We start from the raw sequence: 25,140 nt of genomic DNA, 5'->3' as shown, positions 1-25,140 counted from the left end.
CTTAAAATGGCATTTTCGAAGCAATAATTGGAAAGAGTTACTTATCTCATGCCATAAACAAGTCAATACGCAATTCCGAAACCAATCCCAAAGAATATTGCAAATAGACCTAAAGGAAAGAAAGACCACTCCCTCCTTTAATAAAGAGTAAATCCTAATTGTCCCCATGATGAAATAAAATGATGAAATGTGGTCACGCAGCAAAATAATAATTGCCCAGATGAATTAAAGATACCTGCCCAATTTTAACTATGTTAATTCGTCAATTTTAGTTGTCAAGAAAAATAATATGTGATTTTCGAGTTTACTTTCCTCTATTACCAAAGATGGTCATTATTTTTGTTAGTTATAATATTGGCATGCTAATAAATTAGTTTTAAGATTATTCTAGCGTTTATTTTCAAAGGTAGAGATAGGAAGATTTGTTGTAAGGATACATTTAGGCTGATATTTCGGAGTCATGATATTTAAAGGCTTATATTAATTCTACGGTAGGATTTCGGAGTAAATGAGGAACACATTGAACTATACACCCTCTTCAACGGAACTTGCGAAAGTAAATAGTATTGTTGAATATGTATAGATGTTTTTACCCTGAGATATTGACTTAATATTGACATGCAACCACCGCACTTGATTGGTATATCCATCCCCGATTTCGGATAGTTAATTAGCAACATTTAAGTGGAAATATTGCACGGGCAACATCATATTAAATTAGTACTACAACTTGAGGTGAAGTATGAGGAAGTACAGCGCGATGGTGATACCTATATTTTTATCAGTCCAACCTGGAACTTGGTAAGAATTAGGACTACGAGGCCATCAAAGGTTGCATTAGATTTATCACCCATTCGTGAGGCAAAATTGAAGAGAAAGGCACCGTAGGGCATGTTGCATTAAATATGGCGTCCCGAACGTGAGGCAAGTTTTTAAAGAGGTCGGATGAATAATTCGATTCTGGATATACAGAAATTTGATAACTTGATTATGGAGTGAATCTTGAGGAGGGGATATGGATGTTAGGCTTGGACATATGTCATATGATACCGTAGCTTCGAGCAGGTCTGAAAAGAAGGACGAATTGAGGAATGAGAATGGTTTCAAGAGAAAGATACCGGGGTTGTTGAATTAAATCTTGGACCACAGTCATGAAATTTATTCGAAGAAGGAGACGATGCCTGATAGTTTATGAACTTAGGTATGGCATGCGACGCAGAATGGATTGATAGCCATGAAGATTAAGGAAGAGAGGGCTTAACTAATGGAGAAATTGATATTTTTGGATGGAGAAGAAGAAGGTAGCAAGAAATTTGATGCGGAGTCTCGCAATATTTGACAGTCTCGTGGAAGGAGAAAGTCTACTGTATATATATTTAGGTTACATTAAGGAATTTGAATGCATGAGTGATGATGAGGGAAGAGTTATGTAACGCAAGTTTCATATTATTTATTTTATATATATGATTAGGTGAATACGACATAAATATAATTAAAATTGGGCATATAGGTCAATGTTTGGATTTGCGTATGACTTGTATAGGTTGTCATGGCTGAGTTACGATGGTCTGGGTTAGTCTTTCCCAGTTAAACAAGAAAGTACAAAGTAAACTTTGAAGTATTTATAATAATAGATATAGTTATAAGTCTGATAGACTATTTTATGTTGATATTTGATGATTGGTTGCTTGAAGTTGAGGGATAAATAGAGAATTAGGGTTATAGATAACATAACTGGAATTATAGAGCATTTTAAGTGGAATATTAAAAAAATGTCGAACTTAGCTCAATTAAAATCACAATTTGATTATTATAAGAAAGAAATTGAGGAGGAGAACAGGAAGAGAGTTGAAGTAATACAGAAAACCAAGGAAGAGCAATTAGGGATTCTTGAAGTGTTTGGACAGATAGCTGAAGAAAATAGGAAGCAAAATGAGAAGCTGCTCCAGGACATGATTAAAAATCAGGAGGAGAAACAACAACAGGCAAATGAAGAAAATAGGAAGCAAAGTGAGAAGCTGCTCCAGGACATGATTAAAAATCAGGAGGAGAGACAACAACAGATGGCTGAAGAAGTTAGGAGGCAGAATGAAGAAATTAGGAAGCAGAATGAAGAAAATAGGAACCAGATGGCTGAAGAAATTAGGAAACAGAATGAAGAAATTAGGAAGCAGAATGAAGAAGATAGGAACCAGATGGCTGAAGAAATTAGGAAACAGAATGAAAAAAATAGGAAGCAGAATGAAGAAAACATTAACAGACTGGAAGGAAAGCTCTTGGAAAGGATGAATGAGAAAAATGAGGAATTTCAGAAAATAATCAACGGACAGGATGAGAAACAAAGGCAAATGATTGAAGGAAAACTTCAAGAATTCATTAACAGGCAAGAAGAAAAACAGCAGGAAACAATGAAGGAAGTGAGAGAAGCTGTAAGGATGGAAATGGAAAAAGTCGGAAGTGAAATGACACAAATTAAAGTGGATATTGACGTTTTACGTAAGGATATGACAGGGATTATGGAAAATAAGAATCAAGAGGTAAATCAAGAGATAAATAAAGTTATGGAAGAATTGACAGAAAGCAGAAATGTCATTCAAAAGTTGAAAATGGAAGAGATGAAGAGTATAACGGATAATTTGGAGAGTTTGAGGATAAATTCCACAGAAAGAATTAACAAAATGAATGAAGCAATCGAAACAACGAATAAATCAGTGGAAGTAAATATCATTCTGGCAAGAGAGCAGGTGTCAGATAAAATTAAAATAATACAAGAAGAAGCTGAACGGAATAAAAATGAAACTGACAACAGAATCAGCAGAACGGAGAGAGAATTACATACGATTCGTAAGGAAATTCAGGAAATGAGAATAGAGAACCGAACAACAAGGCCTAATGTCATGAGAACAGTAGAAATTCAGGCTTGTGATAGGGAAACAACGCCAGCAATGACTACGGATTCAAGCCAAGGTATTAATGGAAGTTCGATGGGGAACGGAAATGGTAATAATGGAAGTCCAGCAATAATAAATATAATTAAAACCATCGCGGATAAGCCAAAACATTTTAATAATACTGCAAGTTTATCCCCAAAACGATTTTTGAGGGAGATGGAGGATTATTTTCGGGATAATAACGTTCCAAACGAGAAACGACTCAAAGTAATTGAAAAACATTTAGATGCTAACCCAAGTATTTGGTACCAGGCATTTAAGTACAGTTTCCAAGAATATGAGGATTTTAAAACGGCATTTTTAAGGAAATATTGGAGTCCGGAAGTGCAACAGCAGCTTAGAATGGAATTGTATTCACGAAAATTCGCTGTTGCCGGTCAGACAAGATATAGTGACTATTTTGCTTTCCAATTTCAACGTTTTCAGGATTTGGATTATGCACCCAGTGAATTGGAAGCTATTAAAACTATTCAAAGCCAACTTCCACCTGAAATACAAAGATTATTGACGACCTCGAACGTTCAAATGGCAATTGAAATGGAAGATAGGCTGAGACAAATTGACATGACGACTTCTCATCCCACGAGTAGGTTAATACGTAATATGGGAAATGAAGAGTCAATCAATGTAATAGCCGATGAGAATTATGAAATTAACAAACGAAGAGGACAAAGAGACGTGGCTACGAACCAGGAGATGGATGAAAGAAAAGAGATGAGCGGATACGAACGTCAAAGAGATCAAGAATATCGACGGACATATCAGATGGATGGAAGATATGTGCTATATGACAGGCAAAGTAACAGATATACAAGAAACAGAAATATGATCCGAAGAAGGAATAGGGAACATGCATGATCCGGGGTTTTAATTAAAAATATGCTAATCTGATTCAAAATTTCATGCAGAATTCAAAAATGTGATCAGAATGTACAAATAGTAACTCCAAACATGATAAAAATCTACGAAAATGTCACGTCACGCAAGTACGCGATCTCATTGGTCTGACGTCATCGTACAGGTTGACTGAATTAGCAGACGAAATAACACATAGTGTGCTGTGAGAAGCAGGATACACTTCGCGTATTTCTACTTTATGTTAGTGTCTGGTATGGTTAAATTCGAGGTCTATATATTGGATAATAATCTGAGTGGTATATTTTAGACTTAAAATGAATCCTGCGCAGACAGTGAGGCAGAAAACTTATAAATGGTGTAGAGTTCCGATGTGCAATAGCACATCGCATACCATACCAAACAAATTGTTTATAAATGTTCCAAAGACGCTAAAACTAGGCAGAAATGGATTTTGGCGAGCCGGAGAAATGCTGGTGATATATCGGAAAAGTCTACAGTTTATTGTTTTGAAGATTTTAACGTAAGATGAATTTGTTTGAATTTACAAATCACTTTTCCATGTCAGCTGTTCTAGTGGTAAAACTTTAAATTTTAATGTATTATGCTTTATTTAAATGCTTCAATTACATCTTGGAATATGAAAGTAATAAACAGTGCATTAAATAATGCTGATTATTAAAGTATCCTCCAAACCTAACCTATGTTTTGGGTGATCCATGTCAAGATAATAAATCAAAGGGGTTATGAAGCATTTTTGACAGCTCTAATTCTACCAGTATATCTTGGCATGGGACAGTTATGTATGTCTTTATTGAAGAGCTTAATTGGTAAAGAAATGTAGGCTATATCTAAATCTTCTATAATGTAACAAAGAATAGGCGTGTACATCATGAAAGGAAACAACGTGAATTTAACAAACGTATAACTCTACACAAAACCAATGCTTGTCTGTTGGGGGTCTTATAAGTTAACAATGCTCAATTATAATAATTATCATAATATTAATGAAATAAATAACATAATTGCACACAGGTGAAAATAGTGATGTAGGTGTTTAAAATATTATCCTACTTAGCCAAAGTTTTAGGTTATACAAGCCAAGTCAATAAACCGAAGGGTAAAAATACCGCGCGAGTTGGCCGTGCGGTTAGGAGCGCCCAGCTGTGAGCTCGCATCCGGGAGATAGTGGGTTTTGAACCCCGCTGCCGGCAGCCCTGAAGATGGTTTTGCGTGGTTTCCCATTTTCACACCAGGCAAATGCTGAGGCTGTACCTAAGGCCACGGCCGCTTTGTTCCCATTCGTAGGCCTTTCCTGTCCCATCGTCGCCATAAGACCTATATGTGACGGTGTGACGTAAAGCAAAAAAAAAAGTAAAAGTCACAGTCACAGCACCCAAAGACATTCCTGTATTGAGCGACTAAAATGTCACCAGGACACTTTTCTTTCCTGATATGCTCAGCTTGTTAAAAGCCAAATGTAATTAATGTTATTGTCTTCACGCCCCGCTAACTACTTCTACGATTTTTGGGAGACGCCGATGTGCAGGAATTTAGTCCTGCAGGAGTTCTTTTACGTGCCAGTAAATCTACCGACACGAGGCTGGTCTTCAACTACCACCGGACTGAACCAGGATCGAACCTGCCAAGTTGGGGTCAGAAGGCCAGCACCTCAACCGTCTGAACCACTCAGCCCGACTTATGAAAACTAGATGAAGTCATATTTATCTTTATCATGTTTAATTTTTTCCCTCCTCAAAGATATTTAATTCTCTTTCATGGGCCAGTTGTCCCAACCATAAATACTTTTTTGGGGGAGGAATGATAGATTATAGCCCTATAGTACTATGATCTTTCTTTCTTTCTTTCCTTCTTTCTTTCTTTCTTAATCAGTTTATCCTTCAGGGTTGGTTTTCTCTCGGACTCAGCGAGGGATTTCACCTCTACCACTTCAAGGACAGTGTCCTGGAACGTGAGACTTTGAGTATGGTGATGAAACTGATGAGGAGGGCCATTACCTCGCCCAGGCGGCCTCACCTGTTATGCTCAACAGGGGCCTTGTTGGAGGATGGGAGGATCGGAAGGGATAGACAAGGAAGGAAACGGCCGTGGCCTTAGGTGCCTGGAGGAGAAGTAGGAAAATACGAAAAACCACTTCGAGGATGGCTGAGGTGGGATTCGAAACCGTTCTACTCAGTTGACCTCCCGAGGCTGAGTAGAGCCCGTTCCAGCCCTCGTACTATTTTTCAACTTTCGTGGCAGAGCCGGGAATCGAAACCGGGCCTCCGGGAGTGTCACACATTAACCACTACACCACAGAAGCGGACTAGTACTATAATGCTACCTATATGTTTATGTTAGTGCTGAAATCCGATTTCTTACTTTACTAATGCTGAAAGCCCGAAAATGTAATGTTATTCTTTAATAGGGGAATCAGTCTAGAAGGAAATGTTGAAAGTGATGTGATATCTGTCCAGGTTCGTTGTTATCCTAATACTATGGGTTACAGTACATTGCACGTATATAAAAGACGCCACTTACAAACTTGCTTGTTATCCGCGAATTTCTGCGGCCACAAAAGTCACATTTTTCAAGAATGATGACATCTACACATGGTAGATTGTCTGACTGTGCTGTTTTGAACGTTTCTTCTGTCATTTCGAAGTTATTCGCGATCATGAATAATAAACAATCGGCTTTTAGCAACGGCTGATGCACAACGGCTGGTAGAGCTCCATGCGGTACTGGATTGTGACGTCACAGCGCGCCGCTTACGTCAGAGGCCGTTTCACTCGCCTTGCGGAAAGGCACTATTAAATATTTTTTTAATGGTAGAAAAGAAGGCAACATACCACAATGTAATACGTTTCCGTACTATTTCATTGGTGTACTTTTCAAAAAAAATATTTTTGAAAATGATGCATGTTCCCAATTATTACGGAGGAAGAGATGGACGGAACTTCATAGAAAGGGAGTTCGCAAATAGAAGATATGTCCAGGAGCAGAAAGAAGACTCGAGAAATCAAGAAAAATGGAAGCAAGCAATTAAAGACAAGGAGATTGTTGGAGATATCCAGGGCGCAGAGAGTTTAGAGCTCCAACAATATAAAAATTCGGAAGCAGGGAAACGTCATCTTAACCCGAATGCACAGAATTTCAATACAGGGTTAGACGTTCCTGAGAAAAGAAAAACGACAATTTTGAATTAGATCATGAGGGAAATGGTAATAGAGGAAAGAAAACGGATAACAAAATTATAAGTTGGATCCATAACGCAGCAGATATCAAGTATTATTACAGGGAAAATCAGGAACAATCCTTAAATAATATACCGGACATATGCGGAAAAGAAGGATGCATTAATTCGGAATGTCAAACAGATGGAGAAGACGAGATTGTTTAAAAAGGAAATACATAGAGTAATTGCAAAGTCAACAGTCATGGAATGAAGTACGGAGTAGGAAGTTGAGTAACGTAAAGGTCCATTTATTACACGAAAGGAGGCATAGTATAAATATATTGTGACCAACATATTTAAAAAATAAGTGGGAGGAGAAAATGTACCTTTACGTTACGATTGACGTCAGTTTACATGAATATAGATCGGAAGAAAAATGGCGCAGATCAGCTTCAAGCGTTAAGAATGCACGGAATAACTTTTTGTGACAAGTTGACCGCAATTAGGAGGCAGTGCCTGGCGAGATGGAAAGGAAACTCTATGAGAAATGAACCATTATACGTAAAAAAAAATTGAAAAACGGTCTATTATTATCTTTTGGCAAGAAGATTTTTCGTCGTAAACGGACTGTGAATTGCAATTACCTGACCAGAAGATTAGCTGACATAATCAATATAACCATAATAGGAGCCATACGAAGGAAGAATCCAGAAACAAACTACTGGAAGATACGTAAAAACGGCAGGAAAACACGCATAATAGATTTCAAATACTGTACGGAAGAAGAGGTGTTGGAATACGGCACTCGTAAATAAGGCCTACACTGACTTAATAAACGGGCAAATTTTCATCAAATTATACGTATAGCCCATTTATAAGATTTAAAGAACATTATTCAGACAACATAAAAAACCAAGGAAGAGCCAGTTTATGAAAATAAAATTGAATCTGAGCAGTATCTTTAGAGGAAAAGAAATATAAATACAGTTAGACAAAGTCCTTGGAAAGGCTCTATATACTGAAAATTAAGATGTATTCTGTCAATTTAATAATGTCTTTTCGTTGCATGGAAATTGGACACGGAATGGAGCTGGCTTAAAGCGATGGAGGAGGGCTAACCAGATCATCGTAAGCTCAAGCCTGAAGACCTAGAGATCCAGCATGACGTGATCCAGTGCAAGGCTAGACGTTCCGAGATGCCGTGAGCAGGAAGAAGAAAGCAGCGTCAGACCTAGGATGGCATGAGATAAGTGACATTTTGAGAAATTTAACTATAAAGTATTTCATTTAGTGTAGTATAATTGTAGGAATGCTGTAGTGCCAAATATATGACCTGTTTGTGCCATTGTGTGAATTCTAAGGCACATGCCGGAGAAAATAACCACAGATACGTATTATTTATGTGTAGTAATATACTGCCGTGCTCATAAGTTTGATATGAGGTTAATATGAGCAGTATCGGGAAGAGAATTATGATGTTTTTGAACCTATATGCTTACGAGAACGTCGTATTCAAGCTAGGCGAGGCTGAGATATGAAAGTGAAGTGCAGTATAATAATAATAAACCTAGGCTACCCAATGACCAGATTGAATAACGAGGCCGATATCGTCCACATTTACGATGAGTTGAAATAAACAGTAGCAGCTTGCGGTGTTTTGAGTAGATATTAAGGTAAAAGAAATGTTTTACTGCGACGTGGTAGACATTATGAAGAAGCTGAGTAGAGATATTGTTGTATGCGGAGGAATCGCAGTAATTTAAGGCATAAATGTAATATGTTGTTGGGGATTTGAGATGTTGAATAGGTATTGTGTAAGTAAATGATTGAAGGAAATAGGTGCGAATTTATGCTTAGCTACAGTTATGTTGCGATTGAAAATGAGGCAAGCAGTGGAATTAAGGCCTAGATACGTGAATATATTAAGTGTAGCAGTGAGATTAAATGGTCTATTGGTCGAACTTATATGGAATATGGAGATAGATTGATCGTAATTTACATGAATTTGAAGTGCATATAGAAAAGAGATATAGTCGCCTAGTAATATATTTGTCTCACATAATGAATATACAGCATTGGAGCACGCGTTAACCTGAAAATGGTAAAATTAGTAGGCAGTAGAAGGAGTAATTTTAATTGAAAATACACATAATAATTAATTGATCGGTACGATTCTGACAGGTCATGACGGTTGAAGAACATGGCGATGGCACTCGTAAATGAAGATATTTAATTTTATTTTGGCACACATTTTTTAATATATAAGGATGTTGGAATTAATATTTATGGTTAGGATTAATTTCTTTTAGATACTTAAAATGGCATTTTCGAAGCAATAATTGGAAAGAGTTACTTATCTCATGCCATAAACAAGTCAATACGCAATTCCGAAACCAATCCCAAAGAATATTGCAAATAGACCTAAAGGAAAGAAAGACCACTCCCTCCTTTAATAAAGAGTAAATCCTAATTGTCCCCATGATGAAATAAAATGATTTAATGTGGTCACGCAGCAAAATAATAATTGTCCAGATGAATTAAAGATACCTGCCCAATTTTAACTATGTTAATTCGTCAATTTTAGTTGTCAAGAAAAATAATATGTGATTTTCGAGTTTACTTTCCTCTATTACCAAAGATGGTCATTATTTTTGTTAGTTATAATATTGGCATGCTAATAAATTAGTTTTAAGATTATTCTAGCGTTTATTTTCAAAGGTAGAGATAGGAAGATTTGTTGTAAGGATACATTTAGGCTGATATTTCGGAGTCATGATATTTAAAGGCTTATATTAATTCTACGGTAGGATTTCGGAGTAAATGAGGAACACATTGAACTATACACCCTCTTCAACGGAACTTGCGAAAGTAAATAGTATTGTTGAATATGTATAGATGTTTTTACCCTGAGATATTGACTTAATATTGACATGCAACCACCGCACTTGATTGGTATATCCATCCCCGATTTCGGATAGTTAATTAGCAACATTTAAGTGGAAATATTGCACGGGCAACATCATATTAAATTAGTACTACAACTTGAGGTGAAGTATGAGGAAGTACAGCGCGATGGTGATACCTATATTTTTATCAGTCCAACCTGGAACTTGGTAAGAATTAGGACTACGAGGCCACCAATAGGTAGCATTAAATTTTTTGCCCATACATGGGGCAAAGTGAAGAGAAAAATACTGTTGTCGCAGGTTGCACTACCATGAGACAGAAATCCTTGGACATGTGCTGCGATTGTGCCGGTGTAAGAACGTCGATTGCTCAATCCATGAGACAGCATGGATGGGAGGTCTACGAGGAGGTTCACTGAACCTCTGCCGGTAACTCTAATCGGAAGGCTGACATCATGGTCATCAACAGAAGAACAGTGAAGGAATGGTCTTAGATCCAACCAATCGCTTTGAAAGGGACTGAAATCAGGCTCGGGATGTGGACTTCGAAAAGCAATATATTCATGTTCCGTGCCTGCCTTACCTGTCAGCAAAGTATAAAATACCTATCGATCGGTGAATTGTCAGAGGCCTGCTATTCAGAGCACGAAGCACCCTCCCTAGTCAGACATTGATCCTACTACAAAATTTGGAAGTTCTATTCTGCGAAATAGACGAAAGAGTAATACAGATACTGAAGAACTCTCTACAAATCATCCATTTCCATCTATACCTGAGAATGTGATTAACATTCCTCATCCACTAACACTGGGAAATGAAATCAAGTGCCGGGATGTGTCCGAAGACTTCGGCTCGCCAGGGGCAGGTCTTTTCATTTGACTTCCGTAGGCGACCTGCGCGTCGTGATGAGGATGGAATGATGATGAAGACGGCACGTACACACAGTCCCCGTGCCAGGGGAATCAACCAATTATGGTTAAAATTCCCTACCCTGCCGGGAATCGAACCCGGGACCCCTGTGACCGAAGGCCAGCAAGCTAACCATTTAGCCATGGAGCCGGACACTAACACTGGAAAAAAGAAGGTAATAACAACATTAACAATTACATTTCCACTTTTTGATGTTTTAAAACTCCATTGTAATTGTAACCCGCCTGTGTTCCGGATCTGAACTCTCACCCTCATTGGAGGACGGACGATTTATTTCTTAAAAAATCTCTCTCTCTATATACATAAATGATTTAACATTTCAGATTCATTTTTATTTTCAGGGATCTACTGTTCCTTAATATGTGAAATTATGCGCTCATAAATCCTGGGCAATTATCTGCACATGGAACACAGTATTAAATACTACAACCGTGGAAGATATAGTAGAAATAGCAGTTAGTCGTAAAAATTCAGAGGTAAGAATATCTTTCTCAAGGATAATATTCGGGAACAATGAGTAGGCCCTACACAGTAATAATTACATGGGACATATCCTATTTTAGTAGTTACGCATTACAATCGCCTCTTGTCTCGAACTCAGAATAACCCTCCTTAGAATGAATTCTTGCACTAGTAAACCTGTCTCAGGCTTCTTGAACTACTACAGATATGCCATTATTTTTCTCCTTACAATCTAAACATTAGATGAAAATTCGAATAAATACTTTCTAATATTTAATGTTTTCAGTCAATCGTAGTTATAAATGGGGTGGCAGATATCGTTTTAGCTGAATATTGGCTTTGTTCATAATTTTACTAGCTGAATGCCCTTTTTAACGCCACGTGATCTTACAAGAATTCCGCTCCAGGATCAGCCAGGATTCAATCTTGACTGTCGGAGTAGAAAGCCGAACAAATAAACTACTGTGGTGCACCAGTATAGCAATCACTTCAGTAATTCTAATCCTATGCTGGAAATTGACTGATTCTCAAATTTGAAGAAACTTATACATACTGATAATTCATATTATGTTTCAACAATAACGGCCGGATTAACTCTCACAATATTATCAAGGTCGATATAATTTCTTCAAAATACTACCTTCATCTAAATGATACTTTTGCTTGCATATAACTCTTTTTTTTCTCACACTTATCTTCTGAGTAACTTAGTCAATACGGAATACATATGAACAATATACTAGTAACTGGTGAATTTCTCACATTTTCAATATAGGTAGAACATGTTTTTGGTTTTAAGGCACCAGAAACTCGTTCTCCGCTTACGGATCTAGGAATAGCTGGTTGCGTGAGTAGGTAAGGCTACAAACTAGTGGAAATTACCAAGAGACACCTACTCAACAATGGTCTCTTACGGAGACTCAAGAACAGTCTATTTCAACCGGGCTTGGGACAGGCAATGTCGGAGAAAATAGAAGAATCTATGAATAAAACCTCACATATATCTTAAAATACTTTAGTCCTAATAAAGAATATTGGGTATATTTTATTAGTTGGTCCTAAAAAGAATTAGTAAACAGGTGTAGCCGATAAGAATTCAGAGGCTTAAATAATTTCGGAAGTATGAAAATCTTGATAGCTGCAATGCGTTCCATACTTCAGCATTAAGTAATGCACCCTTCTGTCCACTTATTCATTGATGCTCTTTGAGTGACTATAAACGAAGCGGTGACAAAGGAGTGCCACTCCTCTGCACTTGACCTAATTACAGATTTACCGCTGAATTCCCAGAACTCATTGCATTTAGAGAAGCTCCCACATGAGGTAAGCTAGCCTAGCTAATGCACTGTCACTCTAATGCTTTCAGGTGTCGTGTATGGAACAGCTACTTTAAAAGCATATTTGCCATGTTTTATGAAAACATAATTAACACTAGAGGGACAACAAGATATTTGCAGGTGTATATAGGAAAGGGTCAAGGGTATACTGAAAAAACCCACCTTGTGTCGTTTATGTATGCTATAAAAACTAAAACGCATCCCAAACATACAGGTAATGATGGTGGTGGTTATTATTGTTTTAAGAGGAAGTACTACTGGGAAACCATCATCCTCAAACATACAATGCTTGTTTACTATACTTCATGTGTTCTGTACTCAACAGATCGCGCCCTTATCAGTAGCGTAGGTAAGGTATATACCCACCCCATCATGAGGAGCTTGTACTTTTTATTATAAATAGATACTAAAACATAATAAAATAATAAAAATATCCGTTTAAATCGTGTTGTATTATTTGTATTATTGTTACTATTCATATTCCACCGTAAGAACCTCCCTGAATCAGGCGCCAGTGCGTCGGCATCTCACCGCTGGGACACTTCATGTGAGATTTGAGCTGGGCAAAGCGGAGGCGGGGCAGGATTTTCTCCGGATACTCCGATTTTCTTTGTCATCATTCATTCCAACAACACCTCAAATATCATATCATTTCATCTGTCAATCATTAATCTTTGCCCCAGAGAAGTTGGAAAAGGCTTCGGCAGCCGGCAAAATTCTTATCCTCAACGCTAGATGGGGCTTCATTCATTCCATTCACGAACAGGTTGAAACTGGAAACAGTCTGTGAATTTTCACTTTTCATGCCCCCGTAAATTGTATTTAAATGGACCCTGCGCAATTGAAATGTGTTATTTTATAATAATAATAATAATAATGAAATGAAATGGCGTATGGCTTTTAGTGCCGGGAGATCCCAGGACGGGTTCGGCTCGCCAGGTGCAGGTCTTTTGATTTGACACCCGTAGGCGACCTGCGCGTCGTGATGAGGATGAAATGATGATGAAGACAACATATATACCCAGCCCCCGTGCCAAGGAAAATAACCAATGATGGTTAAAATTCCCGACCCTGCCGGGAATCGAACCCGGGACCCCTGTGACCAAAGGCCAGCACGCTAACCATTTAGCCATGGAGGCGGACATAATAATAATAATAATAATAATAATAATAATAATAATAATAATAATACAATGCCTACAACAAAAGTCTTCCGGGCTATTATACCGTGGTCCACTCCTCTCATTCCTTCCAAACGTTTCGACAACTACTGCTGTGGCATCATCTAGGTATTCTCTCCTGTATCCCGCTGGCGACTGCGAGTACCTAGACGACGCCACAGAAGATGACTACCGCAGCAGTAGTCGATACGTTTGGAAGGAATGAGAGGAGTGGGCCACGGCATAATAGCCCGGAAGATTTTTATTATATTGACACCGGCCGTGAAAGCCTTCATACTTTGAATACAATGCTTGTTTACTTGCAGCTGGGGGCGATATAATAATTCCACGGTATCCCCTGTCTGTCGTAAGAGGCGACTGAAAGGGATTCGACGAGCTCTGAACTTGGGGCCACGGGGCCTCTATATGAGTCCTGACAATACTTCCACATACTTGTGCCAGACTCCTCACTTTCATCTATCCTATCCGACTTCCATTTGATCAACTCTTGTTTTTTTCCGAAACCGACGGTTTTAAATTTCCGATGTCTAGGGAGTCTGATCCAGCGACTTGGCCGTGCTTTTAAGGGCGCGCAGCTTTGAACTTGCATGGGACTCTTAACTTGCGAGTGTGGGTTGGCGACCACGGGGCCTGCAAGTTTCTGAAGTGGGTTGGAACCTCACTGTCGGCAGCCCTGAAGATGGTTGTCCGTGGTTTTACATTTTCACACCAGGCAAATGCTGGGACTGTACCTAAATTAAGGACACAGACACTTCCTTCCCACTCCTAGGCCTTTCCTATCCCATCGTCGCCGTAAGACCTATCTGTGCTGATGAGATGTAAGGCAACCTGTAAATTCATGAAATCCTGATTTTGGCTGTTATTTCTACATCTGTATTCCATTCTTGTGTTAGCCTGCATACGTCTTCTCTAGCCCTTCAACATCCACTCCCGAACATTAGCGTCTTTCAATTGTTTCCGTGTCGTTCCATGAGAACATTTTCAGTCCAGTTTCTCTCCGGATGGTACTGGACATCGTCTTATCACCTTGCTTCGGGTTGACCAACTCTCTTTGATGAATGACGGGCGTCTCTACTGTTCAACAGACTTGGCCCATTTGTTATTACTTGTTACAACACGACCAGCACATTGGCAAATGTACCACTCGTTTCATCACATCTATCATGGTGGTGGTGATTACAGTTTATCCTTTTAAGAGGAAGTATAACTCTATTAACACTAATCAGAGGGAGAAATGAAAGAGGTCCGAAACTTCGAAAAATGAAGGTATCGGCCAAAGAAAGAAAGGGCCACGAAGGGCGTGAAAATGAAAGAGTCCCTAGGCCTCGATAACGTTTACTGTCAACATAGGATACATTGTTTCTATCAAAGTTTTACAAAGCGCTACATTTTGGCTTCAATATCAAATTGATAAATAAAGATGTAAATTATTCGATTTAATTCTGGAATTCAGACATTGCAAACTACCAAAATTTCAAGCGGTCGGTGTGCCTGCAAGGCGTGACATAGTTGTCTGATATGTCGTAGTCCAGGTGATCTTTCAAGCGAAGCATGGCTCCATATGGTTATATTTAACTTTCTTCTTATTTATTTCTATATTTGAATTTTTCTTCATTTGTTTCCTGAACGCTACTCGATTACTCCAATAAAATTCTCAGCGTACTACAGTTTGAGAACCACTGGTGTAAGATATTCGAAAGCGACTTTTAGTACACCCTGCACATTCCCTCACGAGTGTCTGAGGCTGGTCCTTCATTTGATCAAACAGTGTACTGTACTTTGCATTGACATTTATGTTATGGTTTATTGTCGTAGTTCTACGAACCATCGTGCTCAATGTTATCTTATATCCTAACGTACGAACAAGCGACCTCTCATTGTGTATACATAACAATTTTTGAAACAAGCGGTTTCCTGCTTCCCACATTACAACTTTGTTGTTAACGTCACGCTCGGAAGAAAGCGGAACGGTCGGGACGGTCCTTTTACGAGGCAACATTTTTATTTTACTGTTCTAGGTGGCGTATCCCTTTGGGTTAGCACTTTTCTGGGTGATAAATAAAATAGGTTGCTCCCAACTGTACTTCCTTGCTCCAGGAGCTTCCGTCGGAAAGTAAAATAACCTGGCTTTATATCTTTTAAATAGATAAACTGTTACTCCTAATCTGAAAATAACTGAATCATGGCCATATTTAACTTTCAAAAATGGAGACTATATTTAAGGGATTAACTCATAAACATTAAGCGTCATTTTTAAATATGTGAGGTAACAAGTAATAGAGAATCGCCACCGTTTATTATTATTATTATTATTATTATTATCATTATTATTGCATTTTAGTTAAGCTCCTGACTGCAAATTTCATTTCCATTATCTAGATCTTGTTTGTCTGCCGGCTGTGACAACTTGCCAGTATATCTAAAGGGCATAGATCAGTGCCGTTCTTTGCCTTTGTATCCGAAGCTCCCTACATTTTCTGGGCTCTGGTTCTACTTAAACACCAGATAGATTTTTACCAACCGTCTACTGTCATCCCAGTTATAGATATTATTTTCTGGAATGCTGATATGGCTCAGACCATTCTTGCATTCTTCGAACCATTTTAGCTTCCTACCCCCCACCACCTCCTTTCTATTTATGAAATTTCAGATCTTAGAGGTAATGTTTGTTACTATAATTCTCGGCTTGCCATAGGTAGTAATAAGTAAGCCTGTTTATAAGGGGATCTCTCGGCTTGTGTGTTATTTCTTTTATTATCTTTTTGCAGACGTATATTCCATTACCTCCATTCCTTTACACGTCTGCTTATGTGTGCTCATTACGGCTAAGAGCGAAAGGTGGCATCGGCCCGATTGTTCTTGTGCGTGGTGGGTTTATTTGCTGTGCTTGGTTGGAGACTTTTAATTTGTCTTCATCTTCGATGTCTTGGCTCGAGTTCGTACTCTACATTGTGTTTTGTTGCTGATACTGTAAGATTCATGTTCGTCTTTCTGCACGATATGAATACTTGTTATGCAGCGAGTAATTTGTGTGTTTGGACTGGGTGTGCCATGCCCCATTTGTGGCAATCCAGGTTTCAGATCGAGCTCATGAGCCGTTGACAGAAGCATTTTATGCTGCACGTTTCTTATCGTCGTGTGTCGTGGCACTGTACTATTGTACTTTATATTTCGTATGCTGATCTCTATATGTGTGCGTGAATATGGTGTTATTACCGGGCCTATGCTACTTTTCAGTATCTAGCTATTATTTATTATTATCATTGTTCTACTTTTGTCTTACTTTCACTTCTGGCCTTCCTGGCCGATTTATCTGTTTATTTTAGATTTTAACCTCATTTTTACGCCTTTATGCGGCATGTTTATTTATTTATTTATTTATTTATTGTTACTATGGCAACCTTTTCCTTTATTCCCTTTAGTTCCACGTTTGTTCTTTTCAGCCGGTCTTGATTTCGCTGGCATCTTTGATTATATTGGGGATTTAATTTCTGTGGCAATTGTTTAAAAAAGGTGAGTGTATAGATTCTGATGATGTACCTCCGGATGATTATTTTTCCTATTTCGAGAAAGAAATACTTTGTAATCTGATCTTAAACACGGTTCTCACTGTGTGGTGAGAGAAATATTATATTATAAAACAGATTCTCCCATCGTGCTTTATTGAAGTATACTAAAGAATATGAGATTGTGTAACACTCCCTTTGAATGGACCGTTGTGAACATCATGTAGTGAGCAACTGACTTCCCATATCCTTATTTATTTGTCTTTTATGCCAATTTTGGACTTATTTCTTCCCTGTTTGTGATAATAAATGTGTTTCATTTAAATTAACCCTAGATCTGTGTTATTTCGTTATTACATTTGGGGCGTGCCTCTTTTTGTCTGTTTATAAGTCTAAGAGGCCCGGATTTAGCTCCTGGCGACTATTTTTTGGCTAGTTTTGACCGATCCAGTGAAAATAGATAGTATTAAGTAAGTTTGTTGACATATTAGAGGGCCCTAAACAGATGTACCAGTACGCGGCTTTTTTACACGCCCTGGGAGCGAGAATTTTCATGCTCTATCAAAATTCGATGGATCTATTTTGGTGAAATCTGGCCTCCAAATTCCGCACGTTTCGGTTAATTATTTTATTTTAATCATATATTTACTTATGTTACAAATGTCACCCAACAGCAGGGTATAATATATTTGATACTACAAGCATACGGTTTCTCTTTTTAACAGAAGTAAAAGCTGTTATTGTTGTAACCAAGGTTGAGATTTACAAAACACAACTTTATTATTCGCTTCAAATGCAAAATACACTATTTACACAAATAAAAATGAAATTTAACTTGAAGCAAATGAATTAGGAATCTTGAGAAAGAGTCTATCTTTTGTACACTATATACAAGTTTACAGTATTTACATCCACTTCTATCTCGAAAAGATAGTCCTTGATATGAAAAGTCGATAGTCGAAAACTATCAGAAGTACTGACATAAATGTTTTGGAAAGTCCTTCCTTGTTGAGTTCATAAAGGCAAGTTCAATGTTGGAAGAATTCTTACTTGGCGAAACCAAGGGAGCTTGCATTAATTAGGAAAATATAACGGTATGTAATAGTATGACTGGATATGGGCAGCGGAAGAGGAGCGGTGACCAGAGGTGAGACCTCGTACTGCCAGAAATTCAGTCCACCTGGTCGAAGCACATTTTCAAGAGGAGTAGCCTCCGTGCTCGACGTAGGGTGTATTCTGGAGCTGGACACCGGGGCAAGTGGGCATCTGGACAGGCTGGGAGTTCCTCTTTATAGTACACACACGACTGTTCAGGCACGCGCACTGAGGGCTGCGCGTCGAGGCTAGAAGAATGACACATGGCGCGCGTGTAGCTGGCTGGCGGAGCGAGAAGGGAGCGCCGGACATACAACAGTTATTATGAACGATCCTTAAAAATAAGAATGTGGCCCTAAGTTTGTTTCTGTAAAGCCTTTTAATGCTCAAAAATTCTTGCAAATGTAGTTTGTTGAGATCTTCAGCAGTGGGAAAGCGCATAAAAATATGTCCAATGGTTCTCGAGTAATAATGGATTAAGCAGAATTAAGCTGAGTCTTACGAATGCTCTTTCCGTTCCTAGCACAGAGTTTCTACTAATGAAGAAAAAACATCTTTTATTGCGTTAGATCTTTCAAAGATAGATATGTGATCCTCGGGATAATTTTGTAGAACGTTTTATGCCTTGAATTCTTATGCATATCGCTTGTGGATATCGTAAACGGTTTAGATATCCTAAGTGGATAAATCTCATCGCGTGGCGTTATTTTTCCTCCAGTTGTTTCACAGAAGCCGTAATTGTTGGTTTTATTTTCATCGCGGTTCAATATTTAAGATGTAAACCTTCCCAGGGTGATCCTCTAGGTAACAGCGAAAATAGCATTAAAATGTGTTCAGCGGTTCTCGAGTTATGGAGTGCTATTCCCGTATCTACCGAAAGATGTCTACTTTGAAAAGGCATAAAATGTGTTCTTGTGGTCAGAATTTTAATAAGTATGTGGTCTCTGGGAATTTTCGGCAGCACGTTTTATCTCTCGAATTTGAACGCATATAGTTTGTGGATATATTTAATAGTTTAGGCAGCGTAAGACGATAAATGTGTCGCCTGGTGTCATTTTATTCCTTTATAAAGCAGACCCTACACGGTCAATAAAACTGTCAGTACCGAAAAATATTGACAGTAATACTGATCGCGTGTGGACTAGAATGATGGAATGAAGGCCAGTACTGAAGCAGATCCGGATTTCCTGATCTGCGAGCGTCAGTACTGTAGAGTGGTGGGGATACTGACAGTTATACTGACCGTGTGAGTGCGCTTGTCATTATTTCTGTCAGTATCAACGGAGCAGCGGTGGACGACAAATGCGTTTCTCACCAAGGCCAAGTAGAGGTGCTTGTGGAACCGTCAAGTAGGCCTATTGCAAAAGTTTATCGTGCTATATGAAAAGCTGCCAGAATAAACGTACTTAACACAATACTTTACATGTTTCCACAACTGCTGTACTGATGGAAACTGGTGACATTATAGCGGAAAACTTTAAATCTTCAAAATGTATACCAGTTGTAAGATACCTCACTGTCACCGCTAATATCTCTGCCATCGATAAACAGCACCGCATGTTTGTATTTTGCCTTATTACAAAAGGCTCTACCAATCTTCAAAATTTATACCAGTTGCAAGATACCTCACTGTCACAGCTAATATCTCTGCCACCGATAAACAGCACCGCATGTTTGTATTTTGCCTTATTACAAAAGGCTCTACCATTCGTAGTAATTTCGCAAAAGTACCCTCACGCATTCGGAGATAGTTCTGATAATCTTCTGCTTCGGTATATTGTGTTTCCCTCAACACTTCATATGAGAATACTCTTCTCTTTTCCTAAGCCAATCTTTAACCCATCGTTTACGTTTAAAACTGCGTTTCGTGCAGTACTAATATGATAGCTACAAAATGCCCGTCTTTTACGATCTATTTTGATAGAATACCGCAATTGCATGTTATAAATCTCATTCCGTAGTGACGGTTATTGACTTTATTTGTAAAGTGAGAATGCCGCAATGGTAAGCTAGTGCACTGGTACTGACCAAAATATTGACAGTAATAATGATCGTGTAAGGTCGCTACAATATTGATGCGTACTGTCAGTATTATTGACTCAGTATTACTGATCAGTATTACTGACCGTGTAGGGTCTGCTTTAGAGTAGAAGAATGCACCCATTCCTGCGTGTTTCTATGGTGTGTTGGGTGTAGGCCTATAGTGTGTGTAGAGGAATGTATTGTGATGAGCGCATATTTGGTTAATTTGCAACTTGTGAATAACGCAATCGATGCATAAGGACTCTATATAACTATATATCGGAAATAATAATAATAATAATAATAATAATAATAATAATAATAATAATAATAATAATAATAATAATAATAATAATAGGATTATCTACAAAAAAAGTCTTTATCTAAAATCCTCAAAATACAACACCACAACACAGTAGTCAAACCGGAATGCCTATACGTGAGTGAATGTCTAGTATTGAATTACAAGCTGAATAAATTAGAAGTATTGGAAGGAAATAGTATACGGCAAATACTCGGTCCGCTGAGAACTACAGAACTCTGGAAATCAAGAAGTAATGATGAAATATACCGGAACATAGAAAACATAACAGATACAATGAAGAAGAGGCGATTGATATATATATTTTTTTTGAACATTTATACAGAATGGATGACAACAGGTTAACCAAACAGATCTTCAAATATCTTTGGAAAAATGAGTAAGTAACAACCTGAAGTCATGAACTCAAGAAAGATTTGGAATGAAACAACATAAGGAAAGTAGAAGCAACAGAGAGAGAGATTTTTAGAAAGAAAGTGTTAAAATGGAAGGATTCCAAGGTCGAGAGAGAAAGAAAACAGGCTCAAAATGGTCAGAGGAGAGGAAATGGTGGCAATAGTGAGCACATCATGGAGTATTGGAGGAGAAAGAAGGAACAACAACGGATTTTCCCTTTGTCCCAAGAAGACCCTAACGGAGAAATAAATAATAATAATAATAATAATAATAATAATAATAATAATAATAATAATAATAATAATAATAATAATAATCATCATCATCTTTCCATCATTTAGTTCTTGGGTGCAATGAACGTGACACATGTGGTCCAGGCCAAGTTTTATGTGTCCCTGCCGCTACAGCACGTCCAGAGCTGACTCTCTTTCACTGCCTAAAAACAGAAACTGAGAACAAGCATTCTCCAGTAACTAACTGCATGAGGATTTATAATACGAGGGCTAATTTTTTTTCAAGGTCCGATTGGTCACGAAATGAAACAGCAGTACAAATTTGACACTTTTCTATTAGTAACACTTACTGATACATCACAGCTATTTTTCAACATAGTCGCCTCGCAGATTGAGACATTTGTCGTAGCGTGGTACCAACTTGTCAATGCCCTCTTGATAGAACGTCGCCGCCTGCGCCTGTAACCATCTTTGTACGCCAGTCTGCAGCGCCTCGTCGGTGTCAAAACGCTGTCCTCCTAGCCAGCGTTCGCTTGAATTTCTTTGGCTTACTCGGGGAGTGCGAATGCATCCACTGTTTGGATTGCTCTTTTGTTTCTTCCGTTTCAAAATGAACCCATGTCTCGTCCCCTGTGACAGTTTTGTTCAAAAAATCCGGTCCTTCATCATGGTAGCGCTGGAGAAACGCTAAAGCGGCGCCCATTCGCTGTGTTTTGTGACGGTCAGACAGCATCTTCGGAACCCATCTCGCACAAAGTTTGCGGTACTGAAGTGTCTCACTCACAATTGTGTAGAGAGCTGACCTGGAAATTTCAGGAAACGAAGCACTCAACACAGAAATTGTGAACCGACGATTTTCTCGAATTGCCTGATCCACACGCTGAACAAGATCATCGGTTGACACACGCTTCCTTCCCTGGCCGCCTGCATCATGGACGTCTGTACGCCCTGCTGTAAAGTTCCTGCACCATTGTCGCACTTTGCTGTCGCTCATGCACGTTTCAACATACACACGACTTATTCGGCTGCATTGCACCCCTCAGCCTGAAGAAATCGAATTACACCGCGCACTTCACACTTGGCGGGCGAAGCGATCGTTGTAGCCATGTTTACGAGCGCGCTGCACGTTCACTACTGACGGGACTGAGGTGAGGCGCATAACGGTCATTTCAGAGACGTTGCGCAACACATCTGTGCAGCGGTTCATCATATATTCGCGGGCGTTTGACTGTCGCGACCGATCGGACCTTGAAAAAAAAAATAGCCCTCGTAAATACTCATTTACTTTCAATCTGGATATATTTTGCAGCATAAATGTGTGAATATTCTTGAGTTTCTAAGACTGAAAATTAATCGCTTAATATGTAGATAATAACGGTGTACTCGATGCATTACCGAGCTCGATAGCTGCGATCGCTTAAGTGCGGCCAGTATCCAGTATTCGGGAGATAGTGGGTTGTAACTCCCCTGTCGGCAGCCCTGAAGAAGGTTTTCCGTGGTTTCCCATTTTAACACCAGGCAAATGCTGGGGCCGTACCTTAATTAAGGCCACGGCCGCTTCCTTCCCACTCCTAGCCCATCCGTGTCCCATCGTCGCCATAAGACCTATCTGTGTCGGAGCGACGTAAAGCAACTAGCAAAAAAATACTCTATGCATTTTGATGATCTTCTTCCTTCCTTAAACTCATTATTCGGAGTATCCACGAACATAAATATAATCTGTGTTCAACGGTTATTTGAATTATTTGTATAGCATTTGTATAGAATTACGTGTATCACACTTCATGTTTGTCCTAGCTTTTCAATGTAACTTTAGTTGATGTTTGAAAATTAAATGTATAGAATGTCTTAAATTTAGTATTTAAATAAGTTTATCTGAATTTGAAAATTATATCTGAAATATTTCCGTTCTAAATTGCAATGGTGTTAATATAGAATAGTAGAGTATTAATGTACTTGTCATTTGTGCTCCTTATTATTGGGTCTGTATCTGTCAGGATGACAATAAATAAACACATAAATAAATAAATAAATAAATAAATAAATAAATAAATAAATAAATAAATAAATAAATAAATAAATAAATAAATAAATGACTGGAAGCCCTTTCTGATGCCAGTCCTATTTCGAAGGACGTACTCAGTATTTCTGTGCTGGTTGTTAGTGTGATATTTGTGTGTAGATGGAGAGACTTGTATCGAGAGGATCGTAAACATACAGTCTTCGAAAATAAAACCGGACGCGAATAAAATGGAACTTGGGACACTCTGAATTGAAGGCCTCACTTCTGGGTATTCATCGAAACATCTGGAGAATAACAATGAGGAATAAATAAACAAGATTACAGGTATGTAAATATTTTTCTACGACATTAATTTATCTACAAATCCCACCGCCGACAGCCGTGAAGATAAATTTTCGTGGTTACCCATTTTCACGCAAGAAAAACGCTGGAGATCTACCTTAATTAAAGCCACGGTAACTACCTTCCTAATCCTACCACTTTCCCATCATTTCGTCGCTGAAAACTTTCGATGTGTTATTGAGACGTTAAACTACTAAACCAAATGGCGCAACAGCCCCGAAGGGTCGTTGCCTAACAAGCGACCACTGCGCAGACCGAAGTCCTGCAGATTTACGAGGTGTCATGTGATCAGCACGACGAATCCTTTCGGCCGTTAGCCTTGGTCATGCAGACCGGGCTCGCCATCTCACTGGCAGATAGCTCCTCAATTGTAATCACGTAGCTTGAGTGGACCTCTAACCAGCCCTCAGACATAGGTAAAAAGCCCTGACCTCGCGAGGAATCGAACCCGGGGCCTCAGGGGAAGAGGCAGGCATACTACCCCTACAGCGCGGGGCCGGCAGTTAAACTACTACAATAATATAAAATAACAATTACCTACAGGTTAACATCCACAAGAAAACGTCTCATCTAACCGTACCGGTACTTTAAATCATTATTTTATTGAGTTGAATAATTTATTGTTGTATAATGTTGATTGTTGTATTGAACTCAAAATATTAGGTTTTGTAAACGAGCACTTTGTCAATTGAGTTACTTTGTTCATATTTAGAAATAAAAAGTGAAGTATAGTTTAATGACATTCTGACCGGATTTTACCTTCTTGGAGAAGCCAGTCCCGAAGTTGGACACGGGCACTTGTTCCAAGTTATTCTGCGTAATGTGCTCACGGGCCAAGACCAGTATATCGTCGATGTACTTGTTAGCGATTACTGTCATTCCTCGAGTAAGGTTCCTGAAATATTGATGGAAGATTATTTATTAGTCGGCAGATGAATAAGGCGAAAATAACTGGAATTATAATGACATATTAATAACTTATTGATTAATTATAGGATATTGCGTATCAAGGCAATTACAGACATTTACAGGCCGAAACAAGTCCTTATCCGTTATTTTTATGTTTCTTTTGCTCCCATCATTCTTTCTTTGCTCTTAATTTTACATCATACAGGTCTTACGGCGACGATGGGACAGGGCAGGGCTAGAATTGGGAAGGAGGCGACTGTGATAAACTACTTGTTTAACGTTGTACAAAAACATCGAAGATTTTCAGCGACGGAAAGATGGTAAAGGGGATTTAGAATGTAGCGGCCGTGGCCTTAACACACAGGCCCAGAAATTGCCTGGTGTGAAAATGAGAAACCAGGAAAAACCATCTTCAGTGCTGCCGACGGTGGGATTCGAACACACTGTCTCATAAGTTTCAATATACTCCTCCTTATTCGTGAAATGAATACA

General features: G+C 38.6%; 1 protein-coding gene across 1 annotated transcript in view; it reads right to left on the bottom strand.

The window, feature by feature from the left end:
* LOC136872272 (mite allergen Lep d 7) overlaps window positions 1–25,140 on the bottom strand; it is an 83,752-nt gene that overhangs the window by 14,706 nt on the left and 43,906 nt on the right. Inside the window, exon 6 of the mRNA XM_068227277.1 lies at window positions 24,499–24,634. Within this exon, the coding sequence (XP_068083378.1) occupies window positions 24,499–24,634 (136 nt within the window). The remainder of the gene's footprint in view (window positions 1–24,498; window positions 24,635–25,140) is intronic.

This window comes from Anabrus simplex, chromosome 4, assembly GCF_040414725.1.
Source record: "Anabrus simplex isolate iqAnaSimp1 chromosome 4, ASM4041472v1, whole genome shotgun sequence".
In the NCBI taxonomy this organism is placed as follows: domain Eukaryota; kingdom Metazoa; phylum Arthropoda; class Insecta; order Orthoptera; family Tettigoniidae; genus Anabrus; species Anabrus simplex.
Note: the sequence above shows the minus strand (reverse complement) of the source record. Positions and strands in the feature narration are given on the sequence as shown.